The following is a 17,443-nucleotide window of genomic DNA, read 5'->3' as shown; positions in this document are numbered from 1 at the left end:
GTCAGGTTTGGGAACTAAGAAAGGGTTTGAGCAGAGCCCCTGGAGTCATTCTGCTATAGAAACTGGGAGCAGCAATTCCCTGCACCAGAAGGCCCACCAAGGCGATATAAAGGTCTGCTATGCTGTGCGGTGACAGAAGCAAGTTGGAAACAATAAATCGGGGAGGCGGTTGGCAGCAAAACTCTTGCTTGTGGCCTGTGGAAACCACCACTCGTACCCCAGCATCTAATAGCTAATGCAGTCATGGTCGGCAATCAGTAGTGCTATGTGGCTTAAAGTCCTGCATGTCAGCAGTGAAATCCTCCCTGCGTAGAGCAGAGAAAGTGGCCACAACCAATGGAGCGAAGGAAGACTCCAAAAGATGGTACAGACTAAAAGAGGAGAAATTCTAGGCCATTGATGTCAGGCATTTCAGGGGGGAAACTAAAGGCAGCCTCGAACGATTAGTGGAGTGTGAGCTGAAGGCAAACGGTACAGGTTTCCTATGTGTCCAGAATTGGACATGTGGCCCCACAAGATAGAATGTGCTCAGGGTACAAAGCAAGGCCTCAGGTACTCACGAACCGAGGTTCTTGTGCAGGAAGTGTAGGGTCTAGACACCTACGGTGTGGGGTTGTTTTTCAGGGGTTGGGCTTGTCCCCTTAGTTCCAGTGAAGGGAAATCTTAAGGGGTCAACATACCAAGACATTTTGGACAATGTCATGCTCCCAACTTTGTGGGAACAGTTTGGGGATGGCCCTTTCTTGTTCAAACATGACAGGGCACCAGTGTACAAAGCAAGGTCCATAAAGACATGGATGAGTTTGAGGTGGAGGAACTTGACTGTCCTGCACGGAGTCCTGACCTCAACCCGACAGAACACCTTTGGGATGAAATTGAGCAGAGACTCTGAGCCAAGCCTTCTTCTCCACATCAGTGCCTGACCTCACAAATATGCTTCTGGAAGAATGGTCAAACATTCCCATAGACACGCTCCTAAACCTTGTGGACAGCCTTCCCAGAAGAGTTAAATCTGTTTTTGCTGCAACGGGTAGGCCAACTCAATATTGAACCCTACGGACTAAGACATTAAAGTTCATGTGTGTGTAAAGGCAGTCGTCACGATACTTTTGGTAATATAGTGTACGTTTACATTGTTCTGTATACAATTGCTGTAATTTTATATATGTAACATTCAGAATATCAGGGGATTTTCTAATATAGTACTGGGGCTGGCCTCTTTAGAATCTCCTGGAGCAGACAGACTGATATACATAGTTATATTGGTCCAAGCTGGACCAATGTAATTATAGAACATTTTTCATACCTGGAAATTCATCTTTAACAAGTGTTTTTTTTTTTTTTGCAATAACATTGGAGATAAGAACACAATTCAAAATTACCCTCCAACTTTCGAGGAACAATCTGTGGTTCAGTCTGTGACTTATGCAGACTCCTGGATATGAGGTCTTCAGGTAATTTACCGGATACAGAAGAAAAATCACAAAAGTTCTGTTTAGGCTCAGTCATGCTTTCTGAAGTTTTATAAGCCGTTTCCATAGGAAACATACTAATTAGTGGCTCCTCCTTAAAAGTGCTTTCATATGCAGTTCTTTGTGGGAGAAGTGGGGGGGATAGCAGTGCAGATTGTTCTCTACCCAGACCGTTGTCTGAGCCAGTTAAGTGCTTTTGGTTACCCGTATCCACGCTGTCTACAGAGTCCAAATCTGTCCATTTTTCAGCTAGAGTGTCACTGTAAGTAGAGTCTTTTGGCGATGGGGGTCGCATGTCTGAACTGATTTGTTGGCTTGCGTCACAACCTGCTGTAATAACGGCTGCACTTGATTTCTGTTTTATGCTGTAATACACTGAGCACTTGTGCTGCTTCTTCTGAGAGTGGCTGTAGGTAGCAGGACCCCTCTTGGATGCATTCTGGCTGCGGACTGGTACAGTAGCAGCAACAGCCAGGTAGCCCTTTCCTTTGCCCTTATCAGGAGGACTGCTGGAGTCAGTAAAACTTTTACAGCTGCCCCTGTAATGATGCAATCAAAAAGTAGTACATTAGAAGACTTTAAGAGAGTGAGGAAAATTGTAAATTGCAAAACCATGTGAAAATCTGGTTCTGGTGTTAATAAAAAAAAAAAGCAGTGTTGACACAACCACATCTCTATCAAAAGTATACAAAATCTACCTCCGAACACTGGGAGCAGAAAAGAACACACCCTTTTTTTCTCACCTTGTTAAAGGGATCCTGGTCCTACTAATATGTAAAAGAAATCTAGACATTGTTTACTTTTAAAGAGTTAGTTCACTTTTCCCCATCCAACCCCAACCTCCCCACCTAAAATGACTGCAACATTCTGAGAACATTATTCAACTTCAGCAAAGAGCTCCTTTGCCATTCCCTGCCTGCAGTACACGATCTGGTCAAAAATACTTTAAGTAGGCAGAAGGTTACGATTACGCACCCTACACAGAAGGAACAAGCGCGCTGGCTGAGAAACTGATTTCTGTCAAAGGAACATGTAGAAAAACTGTCCGGCCATCAGCAGGGGGTGCCAGTGTCAGAAAATATACGAGAGGCGGCATTCCTCTATTCTGCCTATGTGCTGGTACCTTAAAGTGTCTACTATTCATTTTAGCAGCCTGAAAAGCAATTTATTCCTCAGGTGTCTGGATTAAAGTGCTTCTAACGGTTGAAGGTAAAAAACCTGTGTGTAGCGGCCTGCCTCCCTCAGTCCTCCCAATCCACCTGAGCTACCTCCAATCCAACGATGTTCATGTTAGCCTCAGCTGTCCCGGGACTCTCCCTCCTCATTGGCTAAGAAAGCAGCAGGAGATCATTGACTTGGAGAGAGTGAGACCGAGCCGAGGCTCTATGTGTCTTTTGGATGCATAGTGCAGCGGCTCAGGAGTAAGCACGCAGCGGTGCCCCCAGGGCTAGAAGTTTTCTCTGTGGGCAATGCTCGAGGGGGAGGAGCCAGGAGGGCTGGCGGGGGACCCGAAAATAAGAGGATTGGAGCTACGCTGTGCAAAATCACTGCACAGAGCGGGTAAGTATAACATGTTAAAAAAAGTAAGCTTCAATACCACTTTAAGCCACGAAAGGCTGCCATTCTCATTTCCTGTAAAAATTTGTTATGTATTAATGGTACATTTACTGAAAAGCATGAAGGAGATGTGTGAGAGAAATGAAGGCCCTGATCCTGATAACAACGAAGGGTCGGAAAATTTTTGGATGATTGCAGTGCCACTGTCAGAATACAATGTGGTGGCAGGGAGGATTTCTCCATTTACCTAATTTGTTTGGATGGAGAATTGTTTTTTTTTTTTTCCTCTTTTTCCCATTCAGCCGTCTGGCTGAACAAAAAAAATAATTAATTAAAAGTAAATAATTGTGTTTGGCCAAGCCATAGAGCTGCCTTCTAGGAAACATTTAACGTGGATGTCACCTATTACAGTATTAATAAACATAATTAAGCCCCCATTCACATTGCAACAATTTGTCATGCGATTTAACAGGTCAAATCCCATTACAAGTCGCACCCTATTGCCAGCAATGGCAGTGTTCAAATCTATGCAATGCCAACCTTGTGGTGCCACTTTGATTTTAAATAGTACATGCACTACTTTTGGTAATTTCGGGTGCAACTTGCATTGACATCTGTGCATCAAGCTGCACTGATGTTTTCAAGGTAACACTGAGTTTCAGCTTGAAATCGTGTGATTTCAGGTGAAGCTTCGCAATTTCAAAGCTGAAGTCAATGTAAACGGAGGGCTAAATGGGGAATAAACTAGCAAAGGTGGTTGATACAACTTTCTAACACTCCAAAGCAGAGTCTGAGATTTCAGACATTTGGTTCCCAGCCAACTTCTGAGGAGAGTGGGTCTGACATACCTCCCTTTCTCTGCAGCAAATGATATTACACTTCGATGCACCCTCGGCAATTCGTTTATTCTTTCACTGTTTTCTGTACTGAAGCAAATTTTAATGGAAGCAGAGTGGGAAAAATACCTATATTTTACCATCCATAAGTGCTACCAAAATTCCACCCTCTTAATGGCAGTGACGGACAGTAGCGCAAGTCAATGAGGAGGAAGAGACCCAGGAGAGCTGGATCAAGATGGGGCCCAGGTAAGTATTGGGGGGGGGGTCTAATGCATGGAGATAAAAAACCTTAAGCCTCTACAACCACTTTAAATTTATGCATGACTTTCAATACACTATATTTATGTACATTTAGTTCATTATCAATATGTATTTTTAACATAATTTGTGTCACATCAATTGCCAATGGCTCCTGTAGCTGTGCCTGTGAGAGAGGGAGAGAAAACAAGAATGGTGGAGACAGGCATAGTGCAGGACCAAAAAAAAACAAAACCGTATTTAAGGGAGGAGGAAATAAGGGTAGCTGATTGTGAAATATTTTTCTACCTTAACGCAGAGAATGCATTAAGGTAAAAAAACAAAGCTCTGGCTGCAAAGTCACCTATGCTTTTGGCACTGTTCCCCCAGTAATTGTTTTTTTCCCCTAGATATCCTCTGTAAAATTGAAGGACACTCCACATTATTCAACATCGCATCATGAACCTGCCTCCTGCATTTACATACAACAATGTAGACCGCAGCATGAACACCATCACCCCAAAGCTGCTCACTGCATCATCAATGTCTTCCCCCCCCCCCCCCCTTGGCAGGAGATGATCCCAAGAGGACCCTCAGTCTAGAACTGGGTTTTAAATGGTATAAGACATGAAAAGTATGGTTTTGCAAGCCCCGAAAAATGTATTTCAAAACATACCTGTAGGATTCGGAGGTGATTGTATCAACTGCACTAGAACTCTGCTGGGGGGATGAGCTGGAGTTGTTTCTTTGTCTTATCTTTAAAAAGTCTGAGAGAATATACTGTGCTTGCTGAAAGGCAATTAAAACAACTCCAACAAGAGACAAACTGCAAAACAAAAAAAAATAAAAAATATTAAAGCAATGACTTCCAAAAATACGGGTTAACTATAAATGATTTATTGGTCTGTCATATTGCTGCTGTGACAGATAATGGTATTTAGCTGCCTAGCCAAAATAATGGACCCCCCTAGCAAAGATGACAGACACAGCTCCTAAACTTCTTAACCATTGGGTTATACTGCTCCCTAAAGGAGTAGGACACTAGGCAGAAAAAAAGCTGGACTATGCCTATGGGCAGTCCCAGGGGGTATACTCCCAATCTGAGCTATAGGCACAAGCAGTGTCAGAAGAAATCCAACTCCACAGTGGGGTGGGTGCTGTGTCCCTCAAGGAATATCAGTGAAATCCCATTTTCTTTATCGTTCATTGACACAGCTCCTGATCTTAACCATTGGGACGCCTCAAAGCAGTGTTAAACATGAGGGGTGGGAACCAAAGAAAAAAATTCCCCAAGGCTAAACCATAGCCAACCAGGTAACATGGAGCTCAACCAAGTACAACTGGAGCTCACCTGAAAAAAACAGTACACCCTCAAAGAGGACCAGGTCCTCTAAACAGTAGCCTGCAAAACCTGGCGGCCAAAGGAAGCATCCGCAGATGTCAACACGTCTACTTTATAAAATTTTGTAAAGGTGTGCAAAGATGACCAGGTAGCCTCCTTGCAAACCTGTATCACTGACGCCCGATGACGGAAGGCCCAGGAGGCACTAAGCGCCCTAGTAGAGTGCGCCGTAACAGGGAAAGGAGGAACCTGACCCTTAATTGAATAGGCTTAAAATACCATCTGTCTGATCCATCTGGAAATGGTAGCAGCAGAAGCGGAAAAACCCCTTCTGAGGTCCGCCTGTGAGCACAAATAGTAGTCTGACTTCCTAAAAGACTCCATAGCTGCCAGGTACATTCTAATTGCCGAACCACATCCAATGAATGTAAGGTAATTTTTCTTAGGATGTTTTGACCTGGGACACAGGGAAGGCAACACAAGGTCTTTATTCAAATGAAAATCAGAGACAACCTTTGGAAGGAATGACAGACAGGGGCGAAGAACCACCTTCTCTGTGAACCGCCAAGTAAGGTGAACGACAAGACAACATCGCCAGCTCAGACACCCTGCGCGCAGAAGTGATTGCCACCAAAACGGCCACCTTCTGAGATAATGTAAACAGGGGAACCTCCCTAAGATTTAAAAAAAGGAGGGTTCTAGAGGATTGAAAGCACCAAATTGAGGTCCCAAGGCAGCAATGGAGACAGCACTGGAGGACCCAAGTGTCGAATTCCCTGGATAAAAATACGCACCAAGGAAAGTGTGGACAATGGTTGTTGAAAGAAGACCCCCTGAGCTGAGACCTGGCCCTCGATAGTACTCCAGGCCAGGCGCTGCTCAACTCCCCGTTGGAGGATGGTCAAGATCCAAGCTATCAAAAAGGAACGAGGATGAACCCGAGGAGACTCACACCCCGCAATGTACGACTTTCATGTACAATGGTAGCTCTTCCTAGGAGGTAGATTTTCTTGCTTTTAACAGCATAGGAATTGCTGAATCAGACAAACAGTTAAAGCCAGCTGAGCAGAAGCTTTTCCGAGGACGCCTCCCCATCCGGACAGGCTGGCATTCGTGGTGACCACCGTCCAGTACAGGGGGAGAAAGGATTTTCCCTGACGAAGAGCCAGAGAACGAAGCCACCAGATCAGGGACCCTCTCGTACCCTGGCTCAGCCAGATCAGATTGTCTATAGACTGTGGATTCTTGTCCCATTTGACCAGAATCCTTCTTTGCAGAGATCTCTGGAACTGTGCAAATGGAACCGCTTCGAAAGCAGACACCATCAGGCCCAGCACCCGCATGCAAGTTCGAAGGGATGATCGTCTGCTGGAAAACAGAAGTTGAATTGCTTCCTGCAGTTTCTGGAGTTTTTCCAGAGGAAGGAACACTCTGGCTAAAGCCGAGTCCAGAGTCAGACCCAGTTAGTCCAGATTTGTGGACGGAACCAGAGCAAACTTCTGAAGGTTCAGGATCCAACCAAACTTGGAGTTTGCAGAGTAATCTCCAAGTTGTCAACCAGACCAGTTGGAGACTCTGCTCACAGCAGAAGATCGTCCAGGTACCCCAGTACTGCGATCCCCCGCTGACGCAACAATGCCAGCACTGGGGCCAAAACTTTTGTGAAGACCGGAATAGCGGAGGCGAGACTAAAGGGTAATGCCACAAACTGATAATGCTCCTCTCCCACTGAAAATTGGAGGAAGCGCTGGTGACAAACACATATTGAATGTGAAGGTAAGCGTCCTTGATGTCGATAGAAGACCCCCCTGATGCAGGAATGCCACTACCGTGCGAATGGAGTCCCATTCTGAATTTCTGCGCCCACACAAAGCAGTATAGCGCCTCAAGGTCCAGAATTGGACGCACCTTGCCCTCCTTCCTGGGGACTTTAAACTGGTGTGAGTAAAACCCCTGAAAATGTTCCGAAGTCAGAACCGGGACAATCACCTATTGGCTCAGCAAGTCTTGCACTGCCCCAAAGAGACCCCGTAAGCGATCTGGGAGGAGGGAGGGTAAGAATGAAACTTGATCTTGTAGCCAGACCGTATGACTTTGTGGACCCACTTGTTCTGAACCAGGGAGGTCCACGAATCCAGAAACCAGCGAAGACGTCCCCCCCCACCCCACATACGGGTGAGGGCGCCCCTTCATTCTGAGGGAGCCTTGTCCCCAGGTCTGGAGAAGCCTGCTCTCGGCTTGCCAGACCAGGTTCATTTGGATTCTCCAGCGAAGGCCCTGAAGGGTTTCGATCCCTTGTCTTGAGACCCTGAGGGGCGAGAAAAACATATGAGCCGAGAAGGATTGACCACAACTACGACGGGGCTCCTTGCCGTTACTAGCCTGTGGAAGAAAGGTACTCCCCCCCCCCCCACCCCCAACGCCCCCTCTGAGGGGAGATCAGATAAGGCCTTCTTAGAAGTCTGGTCCGCAGACCAGTATTTAAGCCAAATAACATGCCTAAGGACCACTGCTAAGACAGATATCCTAGGACGTTTTGGCCTGGGACACAGGGAAGGCAACACAATGTCTTCATTCAAATGGAAATCAGAGACAACCTTTGGAAGGAATGAAGGACAGGGGTGAAGAACCACCTTTTCTCTGTGAACCACCAAATAAGGTTTACGACAGGATAACGCTGCCAGTCAACACAATGTCTTCATTCCCACATTCTGAGACAGTGTAAACAAGGGAATCTCCCGAAGCTTTCCAAAGGAAAACCTCTGGAGGATCGAAAGCAGCAAATTGAGGTCCCAAGGCGGCAACGGAGAGCGCACTGGAGGAACTAAATGGTGAACACCCTGAAGCAAGGTACGCACCAGGGAGTGTGTGGCCAAGGGTCATTGAAAGAAGACCGCCAAAGCAGACACCTAGCCTTTGATGGTACTCGAGGCCAATTTTTGTTCAACCCCCTGTGAAGGAAGGTCAAGATCCGAGCCACCTAGAAGGAGCGAGGATGAACCCCAAGGGACTCACACCACGCAATGCAGGTCTTACACGTACAATGGTAGATCTTCCTAGAAGTAGATTTCCTAGCTTTTAACAGCGTCGGAATCACAGATTCAGACCAACCCCTATCCTTCAGTACCTGGCTTTCAACAGCCAAGCAATCAAAGCCAGTGACTGTAAAGCAGGGTGGAAGATTGGCCATTGGGACAGCAGATCCTCTCTGAGAGGAAGATTCCAAGGAACGATGGCAACCAGCCGCACCAGATTGGCGTACCAAGCCCGGCGAGGCCAGTCTGGGGCCACTAAGATGACTGGAATCCCTTCTGCCTCGATCCTGCATAGAAGGAGGGAAGGCATAAATCAGACGATACTGACCCCATGGAGCCACCAGCGCGTCTGTGGCGTCCACCAGAGGATCCAGCACCACGAACCTCTGCACATTTCTTTTGAGCCGAGACGCCAACAGATCCACCTCGGGGATGCCCCACCAAAGACACAACTGATGAAACACCTCTGGATGTAAAGACCATTCCTCCTGGTCCAACGTCTGCCGACTGAGGTAATCCGCCTGCCAGTATTCCACTCCGGGAATGTGTACGGCAGAAAGGGCTGGAATGAACGTTTCTGGGGTTTTTCCAGAGCAATGAGTACTCTGGCTAAGGCCGAGTGCAGAGTCAGACCCAGATAGTCTGTGGAAGGAACCAAGGCAGACTTCTGAAGATTTAGAATCCAGCCAAACTTCTTCAGGGTATGTATGGAGATCTCCATGTTTTCCATAAGCGCAGTAGGAGACACTGCTCGCAGAAGAAGGTCGTCCAAGTAGCCCAGGACCACAATCCCCTGCTGACGTAACAATGCTAGCACCGGGCCAATACTTTCATAAAGACCTGAGCAGCAGAGGCGAGACCAAAGGGTAACGCCACAAACTGATAATGCTCCTCTCCCACGGCAAAGCGGAGGAATCGCTGGTGACCGACATATTGGAATGTGAAGGTAAGCATCCTTGATGTCGATGGAGGCAAGAAAGTCCCCCTGATGCAGGGAAGCCATCACCATACAAACAGACTCCATTCTTAACTCCTGCACCTGCACAAGCAGTTCAGCACCTTGAAGTCCAGGATTGGACGCACCTTGCCTACCTTTCTGGGGACTGTAAACAGGTTTGAAAAAAACCCCTGAAAACGTCCTGAAGTCGGAACTGGGACAATCACCTCTTGAAGTAAAAGGTCTTGCACCGCCCCAAAGAGTGGCTGTAAGCGGACCAGGGACAGTCGCATGTTGGAAGGAGAGAACCTTTCCGAAAGGGTAAGAACGAAAACTCGATCTTGTAGCTGGACCGTTTGACTTCCTGGACCCTTTTGTTCTGTACCAGGGAAGTCCACAGTTCAAGAAACCAGTGCAGAACGCCCCCCCCTCCCCCCACTCCACATATGGGTGAGGGCGCACCTTCAAGTTGAAGGGGCCTTGTCCTTGGGTCTGGAGAAGCCCGCTCTTGACTTTGCAGACCAAGTTCGCTTGGATCCTCCAGAGGAGGCCCTGAAGGGCTTCGATCCCTTGTCAGTCGAACCTGAGCGACGAAAAAAACTTATGAGCCAAGAAGTAAGGCCCACGTCTATGACGAGGGTCCTTGCCATAGTAGCCTGTGGAAGAAGGGTACTCTTCCCCCCTGTGAGACCTTTAATGATGTCATCTAGGGTAGCACCAAACAGGCGATCTCTGTAAACGGGAAGATCAGTCAAGGACTTTTTAGAAGTCTGGTCCGCAGACAAGCATTTGAGTCAAAAGACAAGCCAAAGGACCACTGTGGAAACAGAGCCGAGCCACTAGGGGAGCCGCATCCAAAGAGATAAACTGCAGTCCCTGGACCAGCTGGTCCGCTCACCAAAGGCGGGGGGGCTGGTCCCCCTCAAGGTCACGGCGCAACAGCTTAGCCCATTCTGTCAGAGTCTGCGACACCAGGGCAATGGTGAATATCGGCCTCAATGCGGAACCAGCCAGGGTGTACATATTGCGAGTCACAGCCTCCGCCTTCCTGTCAAGCTGGGTCCTTAAAGGTTGGGAACTCTGCAACTGAAATCATGGTTGCCTTGAATCTTTTAGATTTACCAGTGGTGGAACAGTCAACTTCTTAAGAAGTATGGGGGTATCGAATAGCAAAGCGCTCAGGGACCCCAAGGGAATGCTTTGGTCGTTCCCCACTCTGTAGTGACAATTCTGTCAAAATAGGGGGGAAAGGTTACACCTTTGCCGCTTTGGATGGCTTGTGAGTGCCAAAGGGAACCTGCACCTCTGTCGCAGATGCGTCCTCCTTCTTTAAGGTCTCACACACAGATACAATCAGTACGTCCCCCAGCGTCTTTTCGCGTGCAGTTTCAGAAGTGGAGAAATCCTCCTTACTATCTAAGGACTCAGGGTGCATGGTCACAGATCAACGCAGGGTGACCCACGTCCGAGGCAGCAGAATCAGATTTAGGCTCTGAGAGGACAGATGAGGCAGGGGAAGGCGGGGGGTGCTTTTTTGCCAGCCAGTCGCCCAAAAGCCAACTCCACCTGGGACACAAAGAACTCCAGAACCGCTGTATGGCTGGGACCCGGAGGGCCCCGCGACCTCAGAGAGGGGATCAAGTGGGGAGATGTTCTCTAATAGACTTCATGAGTCACCAGGGGGACCCCACAAAAAAGTGTAAAGCACTACTAAAAGGGACACCCCCATCGCTCTGGCAGCACACCTGGTTGCCAGTCACAGAGCCCCAATCAATTCTCAGCAGAGAGGGGGGGAGGACCCCACCAGACTCACCACCCCGCAGAAACCAGGCACTGCAGCCACCATGTACAGCGATCAGGAAAGGAGTCAGCACCAGGGGATGAGGATGGTTTCCCACTGCCGAAATCGCCACCCATAGGGCTCCACTGTCATGGCCGCCGCTGTTTTCTAAACCTCCTCAAAATGGCCACCAGACTATAGAAACCTGGCCACATGGCATTGAAGCACAAAGGCTACAAGAAAATGGCGACCCTGCTTGGCACCACGAGGCTCCCAGGAGGGATCCCTAAGCCTCAGGACAGGCACAGGCAGGACGGGGGGCCCTGGAGGAGCCCCCACCAGGTACAACCCCCCTCCCCCAGCAGAGCTGATTGCCGGCGGCGTACCCCATCGGCAGCATAGTGCCCTGCTCCACCCCGGGAGGTGTACTAGACCACCCACACAGCCCCAGCATTAGTGGAGGGGGGCCTAATTGGAAGGGGGGAACCCGGGGGTTCGACCGTCCCATGGAGGGGCCCACGCTCACCCCAAGGGGAGGGGGGGGGGGGGACAGTTACTCACCATACCAGGAACCAGGCGGGCACCGCTTCAGAAAGAAACCCCTCGCCTTCTAAATGGAGGGCTATCGGCCAGGAGGAACGCTGTGACTCGGGCAGAGACCAGGTCATATGGACCTCGAGAGGTGTTTAACTCGCAGGCCAGCCCCCGTCCAGTGGGGCTATGTCGTGACCGACCTAGTCCGTCGCCCAGTCCGACAGTTGATTGTAGATCTCACAGGAAAAAATAGGAGAAAAAAAAAAACTAATCTAAAAGAAAAAAATTTGCCAGGACCAGAGATCTCAGCAAGGAACTAGGTCCTTACTCCTGACTAGGCAGAACAAAACTGAGTACATATAGCAGAGAGAGGGATTATACCCCCTGGGACTGCCCATAGGCGTAGCCAGACTTTTTTTCTGCCTAATGTCCTACTCCTGTAAGGGGCTGTATAACCCAACGGTTTAGAATATCAGGAGCTGTGTCCGTCAATGAACGAAAAAGAAATAGAAATATCCATTAAAAGAGAAAAAAGTTGCCAGGACCGAAAAGCCCATCAAGGAACTAGGTCCCTAATATATATTCCCTGTTTTGCTTATCGCTTTGAAATCTATTAAGGAAGAAGAGTAAACAATGGCAGTAAGTGGGAGCCTGCAATGTGGGGGAACAAGCCTAAAGAGAGCCTGGTCTGCAGTGCTACACATGCAAAAATACTGTTCCTGACATCACATATCATATGAGCCTAGGCTTGAAGATGGACAGGATGTTTCATTGCATAGTACCTCAGTGATGTCATACTTTTCCACCAAATATTTTTTCAAATAGCCAGGGCTCAACCACACCTGTTCCTGTCATGCCCATTCTGTCCCTGGGCCCTATTGGTTGCTAAGACTATAGTTACAAGTATGGACTCTAAGCCCTTGGTGGTTCTATTATTAAACATCCACATAAGCAAAGAGTTCTGAAACCAACTGACTGGTAGAAGCATACAAGATGACTCTTAGAACGTTACTTAAAAAGACCATCTTCATCTACCTAACAAAGAGGACGGTTAGTCTCCAGAAAGACTCTTCCCAACTGGGCCCGGGAACTCCATCAGCACACAGGGGTAACAGGTGATGGGGGAGAGTCACATTGAGGGTGAAGCGGAACTCCAGGTTGGAAGCACTCACTAGTGTGAGCTCACGAATTACCCAGGATGATGTGAAGTCGGGAATGAACCTGTCCAGTGCAAGATGAAATTCCATTAGTTTTCTGTCTCAGTGTACAAATATAATCAGACACAAAAATACACTACCATGTGCTCATTTTCTAAAAAGTTCATAAAGTTCAAATGCAAATCCACATATTTAAGTTAGCATCAGAAAAAACAAGCGGGCATCTAGATAAACAAAGAAATCACCTTCGTAACTTAGATAATACACTCCAAATTTATGAGGTCCACAAGCTACCAGACTATACTATTTACAAAAGTACTCTAGAATAAAAAAAAAAAAAAAGACTGCAGGCAGCTGTTCCGTGAACAAATCATTGTGTACCAAGATACCACTAGACATCTTGATAAACAGACACACTGCTCCAGACCAATGTGATTACCATTTATAGTAGTCACAATGCAAAAAAGCTTTATTTTTTTTTTACGGTAGATCCTTCCTTTTCCTCTTAGAACAGAGGAAGGAGAGAAATCTATGCACTGTAAATTAATGAATGGGTATGCATCAGGAGCTGCTCACTCATCCATTTCCATTCACACTGAAATCTTTATTTTTCTTCTTTTTAGCCCTTTTACTGTCCCATCTCTCCACTTTCTGCTCCTACACATCTCATAACCAGGGCATCTCTCGCTAGTGAACGGCCTGACTCTCTAGTGAACTGTATATTCAAGTATAAATGTAAAGTTTTTTTTTTTTTTTTAACAAATGGTCAGAGTGAAAGGGGATTAGAACACGTGTTGTGTGTTTGTCATCTGTGCACCCCCCCCCCCCCCCGCCCCTCATCTACGAGAGATGCACCCTCTCCATTTGTCCTGTTTATGGTTATCACTGAAAGGGAAAGCAAGTCCCAAATTTTGGGTTGCCCACAGAAAAAAGTAGAAGGGTAATCTTTCAGTGGGGACACTAATTTGGGTGACCCTGGTTAACAACCAGGGATTCCCTCACTTTAGAAAGACTTCCTCTAACTTCCTGTTTTGGTGATAGAACAGGAAGTGGCCTATTCCCCAATGAGACACAGATGAAAAAAACTAAAAAAAAAACTGAAAGGGGTTATAGTTTGAATTGGATCAGGCAAGGACTTTAGAGGCACAATTGATAAAAAACACAATTTATTAAAGAAATTATTAAAATCAGCAATAAAGGTGCATATACCTCATATGAGAGGACATCAATTTACAGTACATGTAACAATATACACAGAATATATATGTATAGATTGAAAGAATGGTATCCTACTAAATCACAAATAGGGCCTTGTAATCGGTGACAGGAGGGATAACTGTCGTCCGTCAGGGTCCCATGATTTTGCATTCAAGCAGTAGATGGTGGATAATTACAGTGCTCAACATGTTTCGCTTTTATATAAAGATTCATCGGGAGCTTAAAACATATTTCTGTGTGAGAAAGTGGACAAGAATCATTCAAACATAATGGTACATATAAACAGGTGTATCACACATATATAGGGTGACCGATATTGATACAGAACCAATTATTAAACATATGCACCACACAATGACACAACATCATATATGTACAGTGATATAATGGCTAAGCGGTCTTAACTCACTTGAGGCTATGGGGGTTTGTGCAATCTGGAGAACAGGAGTACCTAGAATGGAACCATATGTGGGAAGACCATCCTGTATAAGGGAGTAGGTCAACATAATATATACATGAATATATATCACTAGGAAAACCACAACATAAATGTGAGGATATGCATACCTGTATAACAACAAATATACAGGTATGCATATCCTCACATTTATGTTGTGATTTTCCTAGTGATATATATTCATGTATATATTATGTTGACCTACTCCCTTATACAGGATGGTCTCCCCACATATGGTTCCATTCTAGGTACTCCTGTTCTCCAGATTGCACAAACCCCCATAGCCTCAAGTGAGTTAAGACAGCTTAGCCATTATATCACTGTACATATATGATGTTGTGTCATTGTGTGGTGCATATGTTTAATAATTGGTTCTGTATCAATATCGGTCACCCTATATATGTGTGATACACCTGTTTATATGTACCATTATGTTTGAATGATTCTTGTCCACTTTCTCACACAGAAATATGTTTTAAGCTCCCGATGAACCTTTATATAAAAGCGAAACATGTTGAGCACTGTAATTATTCACCATCTACTGCTTGAATGCAAAATCATGGGACCCTGACGGACGACAGTTATCCCTCCTGTCACCGATTACAAGGCCCTATTTGTGATTTAGTAGGATACCATTCTTTCAATCTATACATATATATTCTGTGTATATTGTTACATGTACTGTAAATTGATGTCCTCTTATATGAGGTATATGCACCTTTATTGCTGATTTTAATAATTTCTTTAATAAATTGTGTTTTTTTATCAATTGTGCCTCTAAAGTCCTTGCCTGATCCAATTCATACAATAACCTTCTATTACATTTGGGATGTGGCACATTATTTATAAAAATATCCTTATCCCTTTGGTGATCAGAGTACTGCTATCTGAAGGTGCCATATTTGCTCCAATGAAAGGGGTTATAACCTTTTTTCCTCTATCCATAATTAAAAAAAAAAAAATTGCTCTTGGTCCTACTTTAACCCTACACCTCCCTTTAGGCTACACATTAATACCTTCATCCTGCCACTGTCTGCCACCTGATTATTAACCCCTTCACCTCCTCCTGTGCATGACCTGTACAACAATGTGTGTTAGTGCACCATTACTAAAATTACACCATTTTAACCCCCAAATACCAGAATTTTCAAAAACTTTGGCCAAAAACTTACATCACTTTGGGGAGTCTACTATCCAAAACGGGTAATTTGGGGACTTTTCGTACTGTCCTTGAATTTTCATTTTAACACAAGAGGATTTTTTTTTTTTAACCAAAATGTTTGCTCTATTGGTGGGTATTAAATACCACCAAAAAAAAAATCATCAAGTATACATGAACCCTAAATGTTTGTATACATCATTTTTAAACGTTTACCAATAGTATTGTTACAGCACAGTTACATTTAATGTTTTTATTAAAGCTGGAATTTCTGATACGCGAATATTGTCTAAATACAAGGGACGTGTATTCTTGTTGGTGTGCTTTATCTATTTCTTCCAGATCTTTGCAGTAATCCAGTCTAAAAGTTTGCCATTGTGCAGGAGCTTCCTGTAAAAAAAGACCAGTCATTGCTGCTCACTCTTCTGCAGGGTGGCTGGTCTTGTACCCACCACCGCCCCCTTTTCTTCTTTTTTTTTTTTTTTCTTCAGGTGACCTATAGTGGATTGGACCAGTTGGTTCCCTCCCATACCTCTGCTGCCTGCAAAGGCTGTGTACAGCACAATGATGTCACTGCTACTTTTCCAATGTAATATTTGGGTTTGCAAAAGCATCTGTTGGACACAGAGTGGATTTATATCAGGGGCGCAACCTAATGCCCATGGACCGCACCCTGCCTGATGCTGATAAATGTCCGGCCCATCAGTGCGCGTGATTAATTCATGTGCACCTGACCTGCAGACATTTTAGGAGCAGAGCGAAGCAGGAAGCTGAATGTATTATGCAGGGGGTGTGTGTAAGGGAGGGGGGCTGTGTAATATGCGGGGGGGCCAGGCCCTGCAGCGTTGCCATAGCCTCGAGGGAGTAAACCTGCATGCTCCCTCAGGGTGAACTGGCTTTATATTAGTGTAGCGCCTTAAAGTGAGGTAAACCTGTAATGTTGTTATGATCAGGAGCACCTTCCACTGTCTCCCATTCTTAAAGTGTGAAAGTTCGGTCAGTGTGTGCAGAACAGCAGTGTGCCATAGACACACATGTGCAGCACATAGGCATGAAGACCCACCCGACTGCCGAACAAGTGTTAAGCAGTCGGCAAGACGTATACTAGGTACTTTTGCCATTTGGCAGAGCCAAGCACTGGTGAATCTTTTTTTTATTGCACTATTGAGCACACCAATAGATGGGCACATCAATAGATATGACATTTACTTTATGCCTGGCTGATAGACTATCATCATGGTAAACAGACACTTACACAATGTTGATTTCCCGTGAGGCATTCTGGCTAAGAGAAAACGTGTGACAATCTAGAACTTCGAACCCAAAACCTTGGCAGTTGTATCCATTTATTTTCATAGCCACAATAGTCAAGGGCAGAGAACCAATGTTTTCAACCTTAAACATTTTAGTGATGGAAAGAACATGCTTGCTATCCTTTAACTCTGCAGAAAAACAAACAAAGTTTTTGTTAAGTTTTACACTCTTGTAAAACAATGAAAACTCCTATTAATAAAATTACTTACGTTGTCTACAATCCATTAGTGTGGATTCTGGGACTTTAAATCGAAGGGACCCACCGATTCCTGGCAGTCTTCCTCCAACACGCAACATCTCTCTTGCTCCAAGACCCTCAACAGTGATCATATCCAGAAAAGTCAAATTGTTCCTGTCAAGAAAGGTTTTTGAGTCAAATATCATACAGCATTTAAAGTTTTTTAA

General features: G+C 45.7%; 1 protein-coding gene across 1 annotated transcript in view; it reads right to left on the bottom strand.

Moving 5' to 3' along the window:
• The window catches only part of TMEM131L (transmembrane 131 like), a 267,525-nt gene that overhangs the window by 77,471 nt on the left and 172,611 nt on the right, over window positions 1-17,443 (bottom strand). The window contains exons 21-25 of the mRNA XM_082263743.1: window positions 17,248-17,390; window positions 16,980-17,166; window positions 12,769-12,954; window positions 4,782-4,931; window positions 1,383-2,011 (exon numbers count right to left, since the gene is read on the bottom strand). Of these exons, the coding sequence (XP_082119869.1) occupies window positions 1,383-2,011; window positions 4,782-4,931; window positions 12,769-12,954; window positions 16,980-17,166; window positions 17,248-17,390 (1,295 nt within the window). The remainder of the gene's footprint in view (window positions 1-1,382; window positions 2,012-4,781; window positions 4,932-12,768; window positions 12,955-16,979; window positions 17,167-17,247; window positions 17,391-17,443) is intronic.

The sequence above is a fragment of the Pelophylax lessonae genome (genome assembly GCF_965119305.1).
Source record: "Pelophylax lessonae genome assembly, chromosome: 1".
Classification (NCBI taxonomy): Eukaryota; Metazoa; Chordata; class Amphibia; order Anura; family Ranidae; genus Pelophylax; species Pelophylax lessonae.
Note: the sequence above shows the minus strand (reverse complement) of the source record. Positions and strands in the feature narration are given on the sequence as shown.